This window comes from Mytilus edulis, chromosome 11, assembly GCF_963676685.1.
Source record: "Mytilus edulis chromosome 11, xbMytEdul2.2, whole genome shotgun sequence".
NCBI classification, from domain to species: Eukaryota; Metazoa; Mollusca; class Bivalvia; order Mytilida; family Mytilidae; genus Mytilus; species Mytilus edulis.
In genome coordinates this window covers 84,212,174-84,232,247 of record NC_092354.1, presented here as the reverse complement: position 1 = coordinate 84,232,247, position 20,074 = coordinate 84,212,174, and the positions used below count along the sequence as shown (strand labels likewise).

General features: G+C 35.2%; 1 protein-coding gene across 1 annotated transcript in view; it reads right to left on the bottom strand.

Moving 5' to 3' along the window:
* The window catches only part of LOC139496471 (uncharacterized), a gene marked incomplete at its 5' end in the record, with an annotated part of 29,801 nt that extends 10,748 nt beyond the window's left edge, over nucleotides 1-19,053 (bottom strand). Inside the window, 6 exon segments of the mRNA XM_071285089.1 lie at nucleotides 3,161-3,263; nucleotides 4,332-4,406; nucleotides 12,410-12,501; nucleotides 14,241-14,358; nucleotides 17,115-17,186; nucleotides 18,971-19,053. Of these exon segments, the coding sequence (XP_071141190.1) occupies nucleotides 3,161-3,263; nucleotides 4,332-4,406; nucleotides 12,410-12,501; nucleotides 14,241-14,358; nucleotides 17,115-17,186; nucleotides 18,971-19,053 (543 nt within the window).
* Between the last annotated feature and the right edge of the window lie 1,021 nt (nucleotides 19,054-20,074).

The following is a 20,074-nucleotide window of genomic DNA, read 5'->3' as shown; positions in this document are numbered from 1 at the left end:
TAACTGTCAATGCATTCAGATATCTTAAATCAAATGTATTCGTTCATAGTGTATTAATTTACGTTTTTTGATTGAGTTAAGCCTGCCAATTGATATTTTATCGTGTGTTTTTCTATTTTGTGATGTTATGCTATTGTTTCAGAAAAAGGGAGAAGGTTTGGTACCATTTAAACCTTTAATCCCGCTGCAAATGTTTGCACCTGTCCTAAGTCAGGAATTTGATGTACAGTAGTTGTCGTTTGTTTATGTAATTTATACGTGTTTCTCGTTTCTCGTTTTTTAAATAGACATGATAGATTAGACCGTTGGTTTTCCCGTTTAAATGGTTTTACACTAGTAATTTTGGGGCCCTATATGGCTTGTTGTTCGGTGTGAGCCAAGGCTCCGTGTTGAAGACCGTACATTTTATAGCTGACTATGCGGTATGGGCTTTGCTGATTGTTGAAGGCCGTACGGTGACCTATAGTTGTTAATTTCTGTGTCATTTTGGTCTTTTGTGGATAGCTGTCTCATTGGCAATCATACCACATCTTCTTTTTTATATTACCTATAATGGTTTCATTTTTTTAAATTGTTGTTTGGATGGAGAGTTGTCTCATTGGCACTCACATCACATCTTCCTATATCTATATCCGTTGATCAGGACATGTTCCAGATACAAGCATATCTATTGATCAGGACATGATCAAAATACAAGCATACACGTTGATCAGGACTGATCAAAATGCACGCAGATCCGTTGATCAGGACATAATCGTAATACAAGCAAATCCTTTAATCAGGATATGATTGAAATACAAGCATACATGTTGATCACGGCATGTCCGAAATACAAGCAGATACGTTGATCAGGAAATGTTCGAAATAAAAAGCAGATCCATTGATTTGTTCCTGTTGTAAATACTAGCAAATATGTTGACTTGGACATCGTTAAAATACAAGCTGAACTATTGATTTGGACATGTACTTCATACATGGAGATCCATTTACCAGGACGAGTTCATAATACAAGAAGACCCGTTCATCAGGGCAGGCTTATAATACAATCAGAACCGTTCATCACAACATGTTCATAATATAAGCAGATCAGATCCGCTGATCAGGACATGTTAATAATAGAGGCAAATCCATTCACCAGGTCATGTTCGAAATTCAATCAGATTCGTTTGCCAATTAGACAACTCTCCATCCAAGTCACAATGTGTTTAAACTAGAATAGGTCAAATAATGGCCTTCAACACAGAACCTTGGCTCACACCGAACAGCAAGCTGTTAAGGGACCAAAATTACAAGCGTTAAACAATTCAAACAGGAAAACCAGTGGTCTAATCTATATGAAAAACAAAAAACGAGAAACGTTAATAAACCACATCAACAAATGAAAACCACTAAACATCTGGTCCCTAACTTAGGACATTTGCAAACAAAAACAGTTGGTTTAAACGTTTTAACATGCACCAACATTCAACCTAACCTGAAACAGTAGTATACCATACAACATAGTAAGACACACTATAAAACACCAATTGAAAAGACTTAAGTATGTTCGCTTGTCATGTTTTGGGATTTTTGTGAGATTTTCGGAATTCTCTGGTTTTATCTATTTGAATGCTTTAAAAATATTGCTCACTGAGCCCCATTTCCTTTTTATAAATGTTTTACATACATAATTATAAGCCATCTGTAAAAGTCTTATAAAATCCTTGTTAATTTTTTTAATAGTATTTGAAAACTTAAACTTGTCAATGATAAAGCTATGAAAAATTAAGAGAGAACATTTTACCGCCAAAACTTCAATGGCTCATATCTCTAAAACAAGCACACGGACCTATATATTTTTTTCGCTCTTTTTGGTTACTTAATTACTCCCCTATCAACATATAATAGTGTTTCGAAAAGGTTTTTTTTTATTTTGAAACTTAGAAGTGAACTTCCTTAACTCGATCATTTAAATAATCTACACAGGTACACTGAAATGTTATAATTCAATTGTTATTAGGAGTATGTCAATACTTTTTTACAAAATAAATTTGCAGTTCATAGTACAACAGAACTGAAAATTTATAGAAATACTGAATACTTATCAAAGATGGTATATATTGAAACTGGTGAGATTAGATATAACAAAAAAATAGGAAACATTGAATAACAAAAATGCATTACACATTGCGTCGACAGGTCAAATGAATCATATCTATAAAACAAGCAGATCCATTGACCAGGACATGTTCATAATAGATGCAGATCCGCGCTGACCAGGACATGTTCATAATAGAGGCAGATCCGCTGACCAGGACATGTTCATAAAAGAGGCAGATCCGCTGACCAGGACATGTTCATAATAGAGGCAGATCCGCTGACCAGGACATGTACATAATAGAGGCAGATCCGCTGACCAGGACATGTTCATAATAGAGGCAGATCCGCTGACCAGGACATGTACATAATAGATGCAGATCCGCTGACCAGGACATGTACATAATAGAGGCAGATCCGCTAACCAGGACATGTACATAATAAAGGCAGATCCGCTAACCAGGACATGTTCATAATAGAGGCAGATCCGCTGACCAGGACATGTACATAATAGAGGCAGATCCGCTGACCAGTACATGTACATAATAGAAGAAGATTCGTTGATCAAGACATACCCATGAAATAAGCAAAACCTTGACTAGGATTTGTTCATAATACAAGCAGATCCGTTCATCAGGTAAGTCCTTTTGTCAAGAAAATTAATGTGTGTATCAGTTTATACTTTTAATTGCCAGCAAGCAAGCAGGATAAATAAAGAACTAGTTTGAATAAATAAAAGAAATCAAACCCTGAGAAATACAGCATGGAATGGAAAATTACTGTAAAAAGTAAAAACACAAAAAAAACGGACAATTTTAGACAACAAATCCATTACCTCTAGTTAAGCATATTTCGGCTATTGTTTTAGAAAACTTTAACTGATATAATGGTCTGAGGTTAGTACACTACAAAAGACATTGCTACAAGAAGTCAGGAAAATAAAGTATGGATTATGGTAGGACATCAGTTTGGTATGCGTGTGTGATCATATTATAACCATTGAAACAAGTATGGTACGCACTGAACAAATATTTGTATTTAAGAAAATTAATAATGAGATAATAACTACTTCAATTTTACTTACCATTATTAAGTAACCCACAGAGCTTTATATTGCAGTAGCTATCGTGGCAACATTTACTACAATAATCACCAAAACCAGCATCTGCTTCTAATGCTCTACACAACTGCAAAAATTATTAACAATATTAATCTCATGTCTATATTGTTTGATTGCTGTTCTACATGTACATCACTATATGTCAATGCTGTGTGACATCTTATAACTATCGGTAACTCTTCATTATGAGGTACCTAAAGTGCAATACCAAGATGAACATGGATGTCCTTTAAGGAGAGTCATCAGGTAATAATATGTTGGCTGTCTACTATGAAGAATCACACGTGCTAAGGGTGCCAAGCTTCCAGACTGGTAACAGCACTTAACGTTATGTTTCTAGAAAAAGGATCATTTGCATCCAATGTAATATAAACATTCAGCTTTCGGTATTTTGTTATTTTACACTTCTGTATTTTGTTATTTTACACGAGTGCATTCCTTTAAAACAAAAGTTGACATAACTATAATAAAGGAGTAGGTCCAATAAGGGCCGTTTTTGGCCTCAAATTTCAGGTTCATCTGACGAAAGATTTTGACCACTTTTTAAACACTTAAGTGGCTATTTTATTTGAATCAATTAGTTTATGTGAAAGATTGTAACTGATTTCGTCATAAAAAACGCACCGATTCAAGCTGAAATATGAAAAATCTACCAAATATGACGAAAAATGCCACTTTTCAGATGTTTTTTTTTCAAAATTGAAAGTGGCTGCATCCGTGTTCATTCTCAACCTTTATATATGTTATGTATTATCATAAAATACAACTCACATTTCAATATTAAGGATGAACACGAATGCGGCCACTTTCGTTTTACACGAAAACCGTCTAAGATTTAACTAAAATGCTAGAATTGTGAAGATTTCAGTAATTTAGCACGACTTAATGGTGCTAATACCCGATATATATGCATTGTGCTGTAAAAAACAACCTATATTTATGTAGAAGAAGCATTTTACTGTCCAATGAATTATATAAAGTTTACATTTTAACAATTTTGTAAAACTGCTATATTTAGGGGCCAAAAAGAGGTCTTATTGGACCTACTCCTTTAAAATAAACCATTTATTATAAAAACTTTTCAGATCAGAAGTTCGACAAAAAAGTATCAAATAAGCACAAAATATTCTCTTACCATCTTAGATGTGCATCCCAGTGAGTATCTGATTTCGTAATTTGTGCTAATGTGACGCATATCAGAATGACACTCCTGTAATACAATCCAAATTATAATGGTACATTGAATAAACCTTACACACAAACAATACAATGCACATTATAATGTTACAATGAATAAACCTTACACACAAACAGTATAATATACATTATAATGTTACTGTCGTGAATATAGGCCAAGAGACATTAGAACGCTTTGTAATGTAATTGTTTCCCGTACTTTCGCGCACACTATTGTTAATGTAACGTAACGTTATTGTTACGTATATATATATTTCATCTTACGATCATAAAGCATCTGAACTAGCAAGACGTTATTTTCTTCCACAACAAAAGTGAAAAACCCTCAAGATATTGGTGCCGTGACGAAAAACCACAACTAGAGATGAGTTCGAAACTCAAAACAGTACGAGCCGCACATAGACGAGCAGTAATAAAACTACTGAAAAAAGCAGACCCGACAGAAGAACCGCAACAAGATGTTGTCAACCTCAGATCCATGATGGAGCTTATCAAAACCAAGAAGAAGACATTGTCTGACCTCAATGAGAAGATTCTAGAATCTATTGAAGAAGAAGAAGACCTCGACGAAGAAATTGAAGAAGTTGACAGATACGAGTTAGAGATTCAAATTGGAATAACGAAAATTGAAAAGTTCACAAAAGAAGTAAGTGTTAGTCAGTCTAAAAATCAATCAGCTCTTAACCCTAATGCATCAGATTTTATATGCAATAACCCCAGCGTGCAAGAACATTCTAACCAGATAATTTTCAACTCAGAGCAAACAAGCCTAAGCCAGTCAAGCATGCCCACCTCCACAGTGTCAAGTCATTATAACAAATTGCCTAAACTCAACTTGCCAACTTTCGGCGGAAATCTATTGGAATGGTCAGCCTTTTGGGATTCCTATAATAATTCCGTACATGAAAATCCTTCATTGAGTGACGTGCAACGATTTAATTATTTAAAATCGCAACTTTATGGAGAAGCTAGCCAGTGTATTTCGGGAATGCAAATGACTAATACAAACTATAATCAAGCAATACAAATTCTACCCGAGAGATTTGGCCAACAACACAAAATAGTAAACGCATACATGCAAAATTTGCTAAATTTGCCTGCACCAACGCCCGGAATTAGGGGACTGAAATCGTTCAGTGACACAATAGAAAGTAATATACGTGAACTAGAAGGAATGGGTCGATATCAGGAATCGTACGGAAGCCTTTTAATACCACTAATACTCAACAAGCTTCCATGTTTTGTCAGACAAAACATTACTCGAGACCACGGTAATGATGATTGGGATATTTCAAGTTTACGCAAAGCAATAAAGAAAGAAATTTGTATCCAAGAGGCCGCTAACGCCAATCGTATTGAAACCGATATTATCCCCACCGCATCGTTCGTGACAGAAACTACAAATAAAAGATGGAAGTCAACAGGGTCTAAAGATAGTAACAAAAATAGTTCCGTTAAGACTAAAAGGCCGTGTTTGTTTTGTCAAAGCCCGCATCACCCAAATGAATGTACAAAGATCACCGATATAAACGCCCGCACCCAAATCGTAATGGAAAAACGAGTTTGCTTTAACTGTTTCGGTAATCACAAGGTTTCGGAATGCAAGTCAAAATACAGTTGCCGAAATTGCAGTAAGAAACATCACAGTAGCATCTGCCGTAATAATTTACTAAATGAAAACTCCACTTCAAATGAAAATAAAGCCGTAACAAAACCTGTCAACGAAGAGCTTCAAAGTACCACAGAAACAAAGAGCGCCGCTATGCATTCTGCAGTTACAGCACATACCGAAATTCTATTGAAAACCGCCGTAGCGCCCGTATGGTACCATGATGAAAGTGTTATGACTAACATTCTACTCGATGAAGGCGCCCAGAGTTCATTTATTTCTCAAGAACTAGTAGAGAAACTCCATATCAAACCAACTGGTATAGTAAGCATGCAAATTTCTGCATTTGGCGGGAAAGAAGGTGATGTACGCAACCTGGAGAAAGCAACATTATCCATTGAGACCGAAAGAAAAGAAAGAATTCCAATGGAAGTAATTATTGCTCCAAAAATTGCCGCACCGATACATATGAAGAAACGGGTAAACATTAACAGCTTGCCCTATTTACGAGGATTACAACTTGCCCACCCAGTCACGCAGGATGAAAAGTTTTCCATTTCACTTCTCGTTGGAGCAGACTATTACTGGTCTTTAGTACAAGATGAAATTATTCGAGGTGACGGACCAACAGCTGTTAAATCTAAAATAGGCTATTTGCTATCAGGACCACTGAACACAGATATCAACACTCAACAATGGAACTCTACGATGATGAATGTCTTAGTTGCGCACAAACCCGAGGAGTGCGATTTACAGAAATTTTGGGAAATTGAGTCGAGCGGATTAGAGGCGGATTCTGATGAAAACACAAAAAATGTACAAAACCTAATGCTTGAGTACAAAAACTCTAGCATAACATTTAAGGAAAATAAATATGTCGCAAAACTACCATGGAAACAAGATCATCCCGAGTTACCCACTAATGAATATATAGCAAGAAGGGGGACCCAGAATGTTATAGATAGGTTGGCTAAAGATCCGGATATGTTAAATCTATACGACAAGATTATCAAAGAACAGGAGATGAAAGACTTCATAGAAAAGGTACCCATTACAGAAATAGATCGCGAGCATGGAAGAATCCACTACATACCACACCATCCCGTTAAGAAAGATTCAAACACGACCCCTATTAGGATTGTATATGACTGCAGTTGCCATGGAAATCCAGATTTACCCAGCCTTAATGACTGCCTATCTTCAGCACCACCTATTTTAAATAAATTGACAAACATACTTACAAGATTTAGATTAGGAAAATATGGCATCACAACGGACATAGAAAAAGCATTTTTACAAGTAAGACTTGACAATGATGACCGAGACGCCACACTTTTCTTTTGGTTATCCGATTCAACTGACCCAACAAGTGAATTGATTATGTACAGATTCAAAGTTGTTCTTTTTGGAGCAACGTGTTCGCCGTTTATTTTAAACGCAACATTACTGAAACATTTATCCACGAGTCAGAGCAAAGTAGCAACAATTCTACAAGAAGATCTATATGTTGACAATGTACTATCTAGCATTAACTCGGAAGAAGCCACAATTAAATACTTCAATGAATCCAGAGAATTGCTAAAACAGGGAGGCTTCAACTTCCGTTCATGGATGTCGAACAGCGACAAACTCAGAGATTTAGCCTTATCGGAAAAAGTACTGGATGCAGACAAGGTGACAAAAATATTGGGAATGCGCTGGGATGCAAACTCAGATACACTCAGCTTTGCCGAAACAAAACAATTAAAGATGGACACACAGTTGACAAAACGTGAACTTTTGAGACAGTCTTCTGCTATATATGACCCGTTAGGACTACTCGGACCGATAACCATTAGAGCAAAAACACTCATTCAAGACATTTGGAAAAAAGGTTATGCATGGGACGAGAAACTACCAAAAGAAATTGAAAACGAATGGACCGATGTGAAGAATGACATCTTACAGATAACTACGAAACTTCAAATACAGAGATACTATTTTGCAAACGAGGACGAAGAAACTACCGAGTCTACTCTACAAATTTTTGTTGATGCAAGTCAGAAAGCATACGGAGCTTCCGTTTACTTGAGTAAAGGCACAGGGTCGACACTTGTTATCGCGAAGAACCGTGTTGCACCGTTAAAATTAATAACTCTACCAAAATTAGAATTAATGGCTGCAGTGATTGGAGCACGACTCTCAAAAGATGTAATCAAAAACTTAGGAATCAAAAGAGCAGTATTTTGGAGCGATAGCCAAATAGTTCTACATTGGCTCACCTCATCGAAATCGTCAAACAAGTTTGTAAAAAATCGTGTTAGTGAAATTAAAGAACTAACTGAAACTCATGAATGGAAATATGTACCCACAGAAATGAACCCAGCTGACCTACAAACACGTGGATTGACTGCATCGCAATTTGAAGATTCGACATTATGGATGAATGGACCCCAATGGTTAACGGACGAGCGTAAATGGCCTACGTGGACAGGACATGTGGAAATAAGCACTCAGCTATCTAATATCACCGGACCAAAGACACACAGAAGTGACGATAAAATACCAAGTGATCCGCCGCAAATATCACAAATCATAGACATGAACAGGTATTCTGATCTAAATAAACTTTTAACTGTAACTGGATACGCCTTGAAATTCGTTAAGAACTGCCAGAAAAAACGTCCATATCGACTACGGAGTTCACAAGGTGACAGGAACCTAAGAACAAGTCTAACAAAAGAGGAAATTTCATTAGCTATGAATTTATGGATCAAAGATACACAGCAAGACAGGTTCGTGAAAGAGCTAGAACATATTTCGTTAAACTCGAAAGTTAAATCACTACCGCTTGTACAACAGTTACGTTTATATTTGGATGAAAATGGAATCATACGATGTAAAGGCAGAATACAAAATTCATCTATAGAAGAAAACGCGAAGTTTCCTATTTTACTACCAAAGAACCACAAACTTACAGATTTTGTCATTATGGACGCACATCTAAGAAATCTACATACAGGAGTGGGTCAGACAATAACACATATAAGGCAATCTTACTGGATACCAGCAATTCGACAATGTGTGAACAGTGTCTTACGTAAATGCATACAGTGCCAAAAAATAATTGGTAAACCGTATAACAGCCCGGAACCACCACCACTACCAAAGGATCGAGTAAAAGACACCATACCATTTTGCACAACTGGGATAGATTTTGCCGGACCTCTACACATCAAGGATACATCAACACAACCGAGAAAGGTATATATATGTTTATTTACATGTGCATGTATACGAGCTATACATTTGGAACTTGTACCTGATTTGTCATTGAACACTTTTATCCTAGCATTTAGACGTTTTATCAGTCGAAAAGGAATACCGCAAACTATTTATTCTGATAACGCACCTACATTTGTAGCCGCATCAAATGCACTTCAAAGTCAGCTGAATTTACATATCAACTACTGGAAATTCATTCCGAAAGGAGCGCCGTGGTATGGCGGATGGTGGGAACGTCTAGTTGGCTTAACCAAAATGACATTAAAGAAAGTATTTGGTAAAGCACTCGTCAGCGAACAATCTTTGACAACAATACTCACTGAGATTGAAACTATTATAAACAATCGCCCACTTACATATATATCTTCAGATATAAGAGATCCCGAACCCTTGACGCCATCTCATCTTTTACACGGGAGGATTATTACGACCACAGAGATGCACAACGACAAACACAACGCGAATATTCAAGAACTTGATACGATCACAGCAAACAAAATATTTGAGAGAAAAGGACTCTTATTAGACCATTTCGCAAAACGCTGGTCTAATGAATATCTAACCGGATTACGTGAATATCATCGAGCCTCTGGAAAACATACTGGACAAGTTAACATCGGTGATGTAGTTCAACTAGGAAGTGAATCGCCACGACTTTTATGGAGATTAGGAACAATAGAAGACGTCATCAAAGGAGGAGATGGACTTATTCGAGCAGCAAAAGTACGGACTTCTAGAGGACTAGTTACCACACGACCAATTGTGAAGTTATATCCATTAGAACTATAGTAACTGTTATAAGATTTTGTGAAGGACAGTTAACGTAAAGTGGAATTACAAAAACTTTCAATGTGATCAATTTAAAGAACTTTAATAGTTTTGATTATTTATCATTTTAAAATAATTTTATTTCTTATGCATTTTGAGGCCCCCAGAATGTCGTGAATATAGGCCAAGAGACATTAGAACGCTTTGTAATGTAATTGTTTCCCGTACTTTCGCGCACACTATTGTTAATGTAACGTAACGTTATTGTTACGTATATATATATTTCATCTTACGATCATAAAGCATCTGAACTAGCAAGACGTTATTTTCTTCCACAACAAATGTGAAAAACCCTCAAGATAGTTACAATAAATAAACCTTACACGCAAAACATTGCAATAAACATTATAATGTTACAATGAATAAACCTTACACACAATCAATACAATACACATTCTAATGTTACAATGAATAAATACGCCACAATTTGAGAAGGATAAACAATAAACACTAAACTACTTATAAGCCGATCACTGATTAAGTCACAATTTGAGTTGGATAAACAATAAACACATAGATATAGGAAGCTGTGGTGTTAGTGCCAATGAGACAACTCTCCATCCAAATAACAATTTATAAAAGAAAACCATTATAGTTCAATGTACGGTCTTCAACACGGAGCCTTGGCTCACACCGAACAATAAGTTATGAAGGGCCCCTAAATTACTAGTTTAAAACCATTCAAACGGGAAAATCAACGATCTAATCTATATAAAAAACGAGAAACGAGAATAAAGTATAAATTACATAAACAAACAACAACTACTGTACATACCTACTTATAAATGGACCACTGATCAGCCAAAATTTGAGATGGATAAACAATAAACACATAACTACTTATACGTCGACCACCGATAAAGCCACAATTTGAGATGGATAAAAAATAAACACATACCTATTTAAAGTCGACCACAGATAAAGCCATAATTTGAGATGAATAAACAATAAACACATAACTACATATAAGTCGACCACTGATAAAGCCACATTTTGAGATGAATAAACAATAAACACATAACTACTTATAAGTCGACCACAGATAAAGCCACAATTTGAGATGAATAAACAATAAACACATAACTACTTATAAGTCGACCACAGATAAAGCCACAATTTGAGATGAATAAAAAACAAACACATAACTACTAATAAGTCGTCCACTGATAAAGCCACAGTTTGAGATGAATAAACAAGAAACACATAACTACTTATAAGTCGATCACTTATAAAGCCACAATTTGAGTTGGATAAACAATAAACACATAACTACTTATAAGTCGACCACTGATAAAGCCACAATTTGAGATGGATAAACAATAAACACAGAACTAAATGGATGATCTCGATTGCTTTAATAATCGCTTTACAGACGCATTCTTGATTTAGTTATGTTCTTAGTGAGACATTGGACTTCTCTGTAGGAAAACATATATAGGTTACATCATGAATTTGAATAAATTAAGGCCTGGCTGTAAAATGGTTTAACGATTTTAATGTCGTCATTTTAGAAACAAAACTGGTTGGAAAATAAAAACTTAATCAGAACAAAATCAAAATCATATTCTACGAAAATGTGAAAAAAAACTCAATTTAAAACCTTGAGACTTTGTTGAGAAACACTTCTTATGCTCTGAATATGTTAAGACAAAATCAAATATATTTTCATATATATATATTTGTGGACTTTTTACCTATTATGTCTTTTTGATTTGTTCACACATTGTTGTCAATTTAGTGGAATTATATTTGACTGTCATAAAAATGTGAGGTTCGGATAGTCAACCATTTTATCTACATAAGGAAATGCATTTACCAAGACAGGAATATGACAGTTGTTTGCTATTCATCTGATGTGTGTTGCTCTGTCTTTTGTTTTGTGTTGCATTTCAGTGTTTCTATCGTTTTGATATTTTCCTCTTGTATATGATGTGTTTCTCTCGGTTTTAGTTTGTAACCCGGATTTGTTTTCTCTCAATTGATTTATGAATTCCAAACATCGGTATAACACTATTATTTATTTGAGCTTTTGATTTTGTCATTTGCTTATGGCCTTTCCGTTTAGAATTTTCCGCGGAGTACGGTATTTTGTGTTATTTTACTTATTACCTAGTTGCAACATAATACATGCATCTGTTCTTATTGTAGTACAATCATTCAATCCGTAATCGAAGCTTTACATGTGAAGCAGCATATGCTTACTTTTTATTTTTATTTGCACTCGATTTTCGTTTCGCCATTGTTTGTGTTTGTCCATGGTATTATCGATTTCCTGACAATTTATGAACTGTGATTTTGCTGCGAATGATTCTCACCTGGTCTACGCCACAAACTTCTGTGTGTGTACAGTGTTCTGGTTTCAAAACATCATAACAGCTAAAGCACTCCAAGTGGTTTGCGAATAAGGCTTAAACAAAATAGTATACACTAACTGAAGATTTACTATCAAGAACAGATCAATCGTCAATATAAAAAAGAAAAATCTAAAGTCGCAGGCAAGCTAGAACAATGTGTTTCAGAAGATATTTATTTGTATGAGACCAAATTAACAGAAAATTCGAATTGATACAGTTTACATTGCTGTAAATTTCATCGTTAATATTTTGATTAAAAAAATATCAGCTGAAAATGTATACGCATTTTTTAAAATACAATCTTGGTAGGTATTCTTATTGTTAAAAGAAAAATTTGACGATAAAAACACAAGAATAAACACTTGGATAAACCTATCAAAACCAAACGTGTAAAAGTATACACACATGCATATAGAACTCAGACTTTTATCCATTAAATTTGAATTTAGCATTTAATTAAAATTTTATTGAATATGTTTTTGCTTTATATAGATCTGAGTTATTTCAATTTCAAATGACAATTTTTCACTTTTATAGTTGGTTCGTATGTTGTATTGATACACCACTGTTTCAAGTTAGGGGGAACGTTTAGTATCAACAATCTTATACAACCCATCACGTTATATGTGTGCCTTTTCAAAGCGTATTAGAGCTGACTATGCGGTATGGGTTTTGCTCATTATTGACAGCTGTATGGAGACCTGTAGCTGTAATCCTTGGTCATTCGGTCTCTGGTGGAACATCTTGCTTATTTTTTTATATGGGTTTGACATTTTTATCTATTGTATCTATTTGTTTTGTTTCTGGTGGAGAGTTGTCTCATTACATCTTCTTATTTTTGTATATGGGTTTGACATTTGTATCTATTGTATCTATTTGTTTTGTTTCTGGTGGAGAGTTGTCTCATTACATCTTCTTATTTTTGTATATGGGTTTGACATTTGTATCTATTGTATCTATTTGTTTTGTTTCTGGTGGAGAGTTGTCTCATTACATCTTCTTATTTTTGTATATGGGTTTGACATTTGTATCTATTGTATCTATTTGCTTTGTTCACACATCGTTGTCAATATATGGGTTTGACATTTGTATCTATTGTATCTATTTGTTTTGTTCACACATCGTTGTCAATATATGGGTTTGACATTTGTATCTATTGTATCTATTTGTTTTGTTCACACATCGTTGTCAATATATGGGTTTGACATTTGTATCTATTGTATCTATTTGTTTTGTTCACACATCGTTGTCAATATATGCATACAAGTGGGAGGTTAATATATAGTTATCAAAGGTACCAGTATTATAATTTACTACGCCAGACGCGCGTTTCGTCTACATAAGACTCATCAGTGCACTCACATCAAAATAGTCAAACAAGTACAAACTTGTACAGAATTAAGAATCCAAAATTCCAAAAGGTTGTGCCAAATACGGCTACGGTAATATATACCTTGGATAAAAAAATCCTTAGTTTTTCAAAAATGTTTTGTAAACAGGAAATTTTTAAAAATGACCACATAATTGATATTCATGTCAACACCAAAGTGCTGACTACTGGGCTGGTGATACCCCCGGGGACGAAACTATATAAGCTAGCTTTAAAACAAGTTTTAATCCACCTTTTTCAACATAATAAAATACCAGTACCAAGTCAGAAATATGACAGTCGTTATCCATTCGTTTGATGTATTTGAGTATTTGATTTTAGCACTTGATTAGGGACTTTTCTTTTTGGATTTTCCTACGTGTTCGGTATTTTTGTGATTTTACATTTTTATATGAAACTTACGCTGTGATGTACACAAATGTTTGTTGCAAAAGTCCGAGTTACAGCACTGAAAACAACCGACAGATGCTCTCTTGTTTATCTCTGCAGATCGTTTTCCCGATGATATGAGTTTACATACCTGTAAAAGTAGAAAGTAACGTTAAAGTTTAAGTCAGCAGCTTGTAATTCAGCGGTTGTTGTTTGTTTATGTGTTACATATTTGTTTTTCGTTCATTTTTAGCTCACCTGGCCCCAAGGGCCAAGTGAGCTTTTCCCATCACTTTGCCCCCCGTCGTCCGTCGTCGTCGTCCGTCGTCCGTCGTCGTCGTCCGTCGTCCGTCGTCCGTCGTCGGTCGTCCGTCGTCCGTCGTCCGTCGTCCGTCGTCGTCCGTCGTCGTCAGTCGTCGTTAACTTTTACAAAAATCTTCTCCTCTGAACCTACTGGGCCAAATTAAACCACACTTGGCCACAATCATCATTGGGGTATCTAGTTTAAAAATGTGTCCGGTGACCTGGTCAACCAACCAAGATGGCCACCATGGCTAAAAATAGAACATAGAGGTAAAATGCAGTGTTTTGCTTATAACTCAAAAACCAAAGCATTTAGAGCAAATCTGACAGGGGTAAAAATGTTTAACAGGTCAAGATCTATCTGCCCTGAAATTTACAGATGAATCGGACAACCCGTTGTTGGGTTGCTGCCCCTGAATCGGTAATGTTAAGGAAATTTTACTGTTTTTGGTTATTATCTTGAATATTATTATAGATAGAGATAAACTGTAAACAGCAATAATGTTCAGCTAAGTAAGATTTACAAATAAGTCAACATAACCGAAATGGTTAATTGACCCCTTTAGGAGTTATTGCCCTTCAAAGTCATTTTTAACCATTTTTCGTAAATCTTAGTTATCTTTTACAAAAATCTTCTCTTCTGAAACTACTGGGCCAAATCAATCCAAATTTGGCCACAACTATGTTTGGGATATCTTTATTAAAAAATGTGTGGCGTGACCCAGCCAACCAACCAAGATGGCCGCCATGGCTAAAAATAGAACATACGGGTAAAATGCAGTGTTTTGCTTATAACTCAAAAACAAAAGCATTTAGAGCAAATCTGACAGTGGTAAAATTGTTAATCAGGTCAAGATCTACTTGTCCTGAAATTTACAGATGAATCGGACAACCTGTTGTTAGGTTGCTGTCCCTGAATTGGTAATTTTAAGTAATTTTTTTCTGTTTTTGGTTATTATCTTGAATATTATTATAGATAGAGATAAACTGTAAACAGCAATAATGTTCAGCTAAGTAAGATTTACAAATAAGTCAACATAACCGAAATGGTTAATTGACCCCTTTAGGAGTTATTGCCCTTCAAAGTCATTTTTAACCATTTTTCGTAAATCTTAGTTATCTTTTACAAAAATCTTCTCCTCTTAAACTACCGGGCCAAATTAATCCAAACTTGGCCACAATCATCTTTGGGGTATCTATATTTAAAAATGTGTCCGGTGAACCAGCCATCTAACCAAGATGGCCGCCACGGCTTAAAATGGAACATTGGGGGTAAAATGCAGTTTTTGGCTTATAACTCAAAAACCAAAGCATTTAGAGCAAATCTGTCATGGGTAAAGTTGTTGATCAGGTTGAAATATATCTGCCCATAAATTTTCAGATGAATCGGACAATCCTTTGTTGGATTGCTGCCCCTGAATTGGTAATTTTAAGGAAATTTTGCTGTTTTTGGTTATTATCTTGAATATTATTATGGATAGAGGTAAACTGTAAACAGCAATAATGTTCAGCAAAGTAAGATTTACAAATAAGTTAGCATGACCGAAATGGTCAATTGACTCCTTTAGGAGTTATTGCCCTTCATAGTCAATTTTTAACCATTTTTCGTAAATCTTCTCCTCTTAAACTACTGGGCCAAATTAAACCAAACTTGGCCACAATCATCTTTGGGGTATCTTTTTTTAAAAATGTGTCCGGTGAACCAGCCATCTAACCAAGATGGCCGCCACGGCTAAAAATGGAACATAGGGGATAAATGCAGTTTTTGGCTTATAACTCAAAAACCAAAGCATTTAGAGCAAATCTGTCATGGGTAAAGTTGTTGATCAGGTTGAAATATATCTGCCCATAAATTTTCAGATGAATCGGACAATCCTTTGTTGGATTGCTGCCTCTGAATTGGTAATTTTGAGGAAATTTTGCTGTTTTTGGTTATTATCTTGAATATTATTATTGATAGAGGTAAACTGTAAACAGCAATAATGTTCAGCAAAGTAAGATTTACAAATAATTCAACATGACAGAAATGGTCAGTTGACCCCCTAAGGAGGAATTGTCCTTTATAGTAAATTTTTAACAATTTTCATAAAATTTGTACATGTTTACTTACATTTTCCACTTGAACTACTGGGCCAAGTTCATTATAGATAGAGATAATTGTAAGCAGCAAGAATGTTCAGTAAAGTAAGATGTTCAAACACATCATCATCACCAAAACATAATTTTTTCGAATCCATCTGCTTCCTTTGTTTAATATTCACATAGACCAAGGTGAGCGACACAGGCTCCTTAGAGCCTCTAGTTTTATATAAATAAGGCCGTTAGTTTTCTCGTTTGAACTGTTTTACATTGTAATTTCGGAGCCTTTTATAGCTGACTATGCGGTATGGGCTTTCCTAATTGTTGAAGGCCGTACGGTGACCTATAGTTGTTAATTTATGTGTCATTTTGGTCCCTTGTTGAAAGCTTTTGATATTGCCATTTGATTAGAGGCTTTCCATTTTGAGTTTTCCACGTACTCATATGACTAAATATTCAGTATTTATGTGATTTTTACTATTCACTATACGCTTGTCTATAACATATGCATTATAGAATACTTACATTAGTTGACATGCATCCTGATTCGACCAATGTATTACCGACAGCTCCCACACTTTTACGCACAAAACATTCCTGAAAAAAAAAATAAGATAATCAAAATCATAATATCCATGATACTAAACATATTGAGCTACTTTTATGAATATTGATTGGCAATTTGCAGTCTTAATAACATATTGAGCTACTTTTATGAATATTGATTGGCAATCTGCAGTCTTAATAACATATTGAGCTACTTTTATGAATATTGATTGGCAATCTGCAGTCTTAATAACATAGTGTCCCCATCGAATGAGTCTTTATACCGAATTTTTGTTTACCATTAGTAAATCGACAAATGCCATTTTTGAAGCAGAATAAGTTTACCCGTCCGGAGCACCAAATCCATGTAGTGCTTTGTAGATTGTCTTATGAGTCCCGATTCTCCAATTGGTATATTCCACCTTTTTATTACACGACTTATCACAGTTGATTCATCACTTGGTCTTCTGCAGACCGGCAGTAAAAAAAAACATGAAAAAATGGGGCGTTCAATTGGCTGTACATAATTTCAAATGTTAATTTGAAATGGGGACATTCAAATTCGATATCTCTTTAATAAACCACGCTCTATGCATGTTAAGAACTATTGCAACCACCCTTTAAGGAATCTATCCGTATGTGGCCTGTGTCTGTCCTGTCTAACTTTCATTAATTTTTCAGCCGGTAATCATTCCAGTTTGAATACAACCTCAACCCACCCCTTACCTCTAAACTCCAACCCCGCTTCCTCCATTATAGACAATGCATCAAATCATATTATTATTCTTGAACATTTTTTTTACTCTCTATTTGGTTGAATAAAATTTTAAAAAAATATTCAACAAATGAATATGAATATATATACCTCGTGATCACCACAGGTTATAGTATGACTACAATCCTCTATTTTAGGACCACCAGAACATTTACATATACCTCGTGATCACCACAGGTTATAGTATGACTACAATCCTCTATTTTAGGACCACCAGAACATTTACATATACCTCGTGATCACCACAAGTTATAGTATGACTACAATCCTCTATTTTAGGACCACCAGAACATTTACATATACCTCGTGATCACCACAGGTTATAGTATGACTACAATCCTCTATTTTAGGACCACCAGAACATTTACATATACCTCGTGATCACCACAGGTTATAGTATGACTACAATCCTCTATTTTAGGACCACCAGAACATTTACATATACCTCGTGATCACCACAAGTTATAGTATGACTACAATCCTCTATTTTAGGACCACCAGAACATTTACATATACCTCGTGATCACCACAGGTTATAGTATGACTACAATCCTCTATTTTAGGACCACCAGAACATTTACATATACCTCGTGATCACCACAGGTTATAGTATGACTACAATCCTCTATTTTAGGACCACCAGAACATTTACATATACCTCGTGATCACCACAGGTTATAGTATGACTACAATCCTCTATTTTAGGACCACCAGAAAATATATACCTCGTAATAACCACAGGTTATAGTATGACTTCAATCCTCTATTTTAGAACCACCAGAATATATATACCTCGTTATCACCACAGGTTATAGTATGACTACAATCCTCTATTTTAGGACCACCAGAATATATATACCTCGTTATCGCCACAGGTTATAGTATGACTACAATCCTCTATTTTAGGACCACCAGAATATCTATATCTCGTTATCACCACAAGTTATAGTATGACTGCAATCCTCTATTTTAGGACCACCAGAATGTATATACCTCGTTATCACCACAGGTTAGAGTATGACTACAATCCTCTATCTTAGGAACACCAGAATATATATACCTCGTTATCACCACAGGTTATTGTATGACTACAATCCTCCATTTTAGGAACACCAGAACATTTAAAGCATCTCACGTTTGCAGCTAAAACAGAGTAAATATGAAAAATCTACTAATCTTAATCTATCTACCAACACTAGATAAATACTTATTCATTTGTATATTGCATCAAGTCGGTTCATATGAACTTCTCTAGTGATGGTACGTCCATTTATTTTAACTGTATATTTTAGCATTTTCCTTGATTTTTAGTTTTTTATCGTATGAACTTCCCTGGTGATGGTACGTTCGTTTATTGTAACTAGGTATCTGCCATATGGACGTCAAAGTTTTCGGTTCAATAATATATGATGTTGGTTCAGTCCTATATCATCAAAATTGAGAACGAAATTGGGGAATGTGTCAAAGAGACAACAGCCTGATCAATAAGCAGAAAACAGCCGAAGGCCACCAATAGTTTTCAACACAGCGCTAAAATATTCCGCACACGGAGGCGTGGTTTGGCTTCTAAACAAAAATATGTATTAGTTATGTGATAATGGACGACCTACTAAAATCCGAATACATTTTCATCATATGTTGTATTAGTAGGTATCTAGCATTACCATCTCCGTAATAATCTTAGCATGTCATTTCAATAAAAAAAAATATTCAATAATGAAAACAAATCAAAATGGGGGAATGAATTTAAGTACTTCAATTTCATTAATTTAAACCAGTTATTTCATCTAAAAAAAGAGGCAAATGAGTACAAAAAGAAACCCAAAAACATATTGCCTCTTATTATTAGTTACATAGCGTGCTAGTGACCTGATACAGTACGGTATTGTTAGTTACATAGTGTTCTAGTGACCTGATACGGTATTATTAGTTACACAGCGTGCTATTGACCTGATATGGTATTATTAGTTACATAGCGTGCTAGTGACCTGTGCTAATGACCTGGTACGGTATTATTGATTACATAGCGTGCTAGTGACCTGATACGGTATAATAAGTTACATAGCGTGCTAGTGACCTGATACGGTAGTATTAGTTACATAGCGTGCTAGTGACCTGATACGGTATTATTAGTTACATAGCGTGCTAGTGACCTAATACGGTA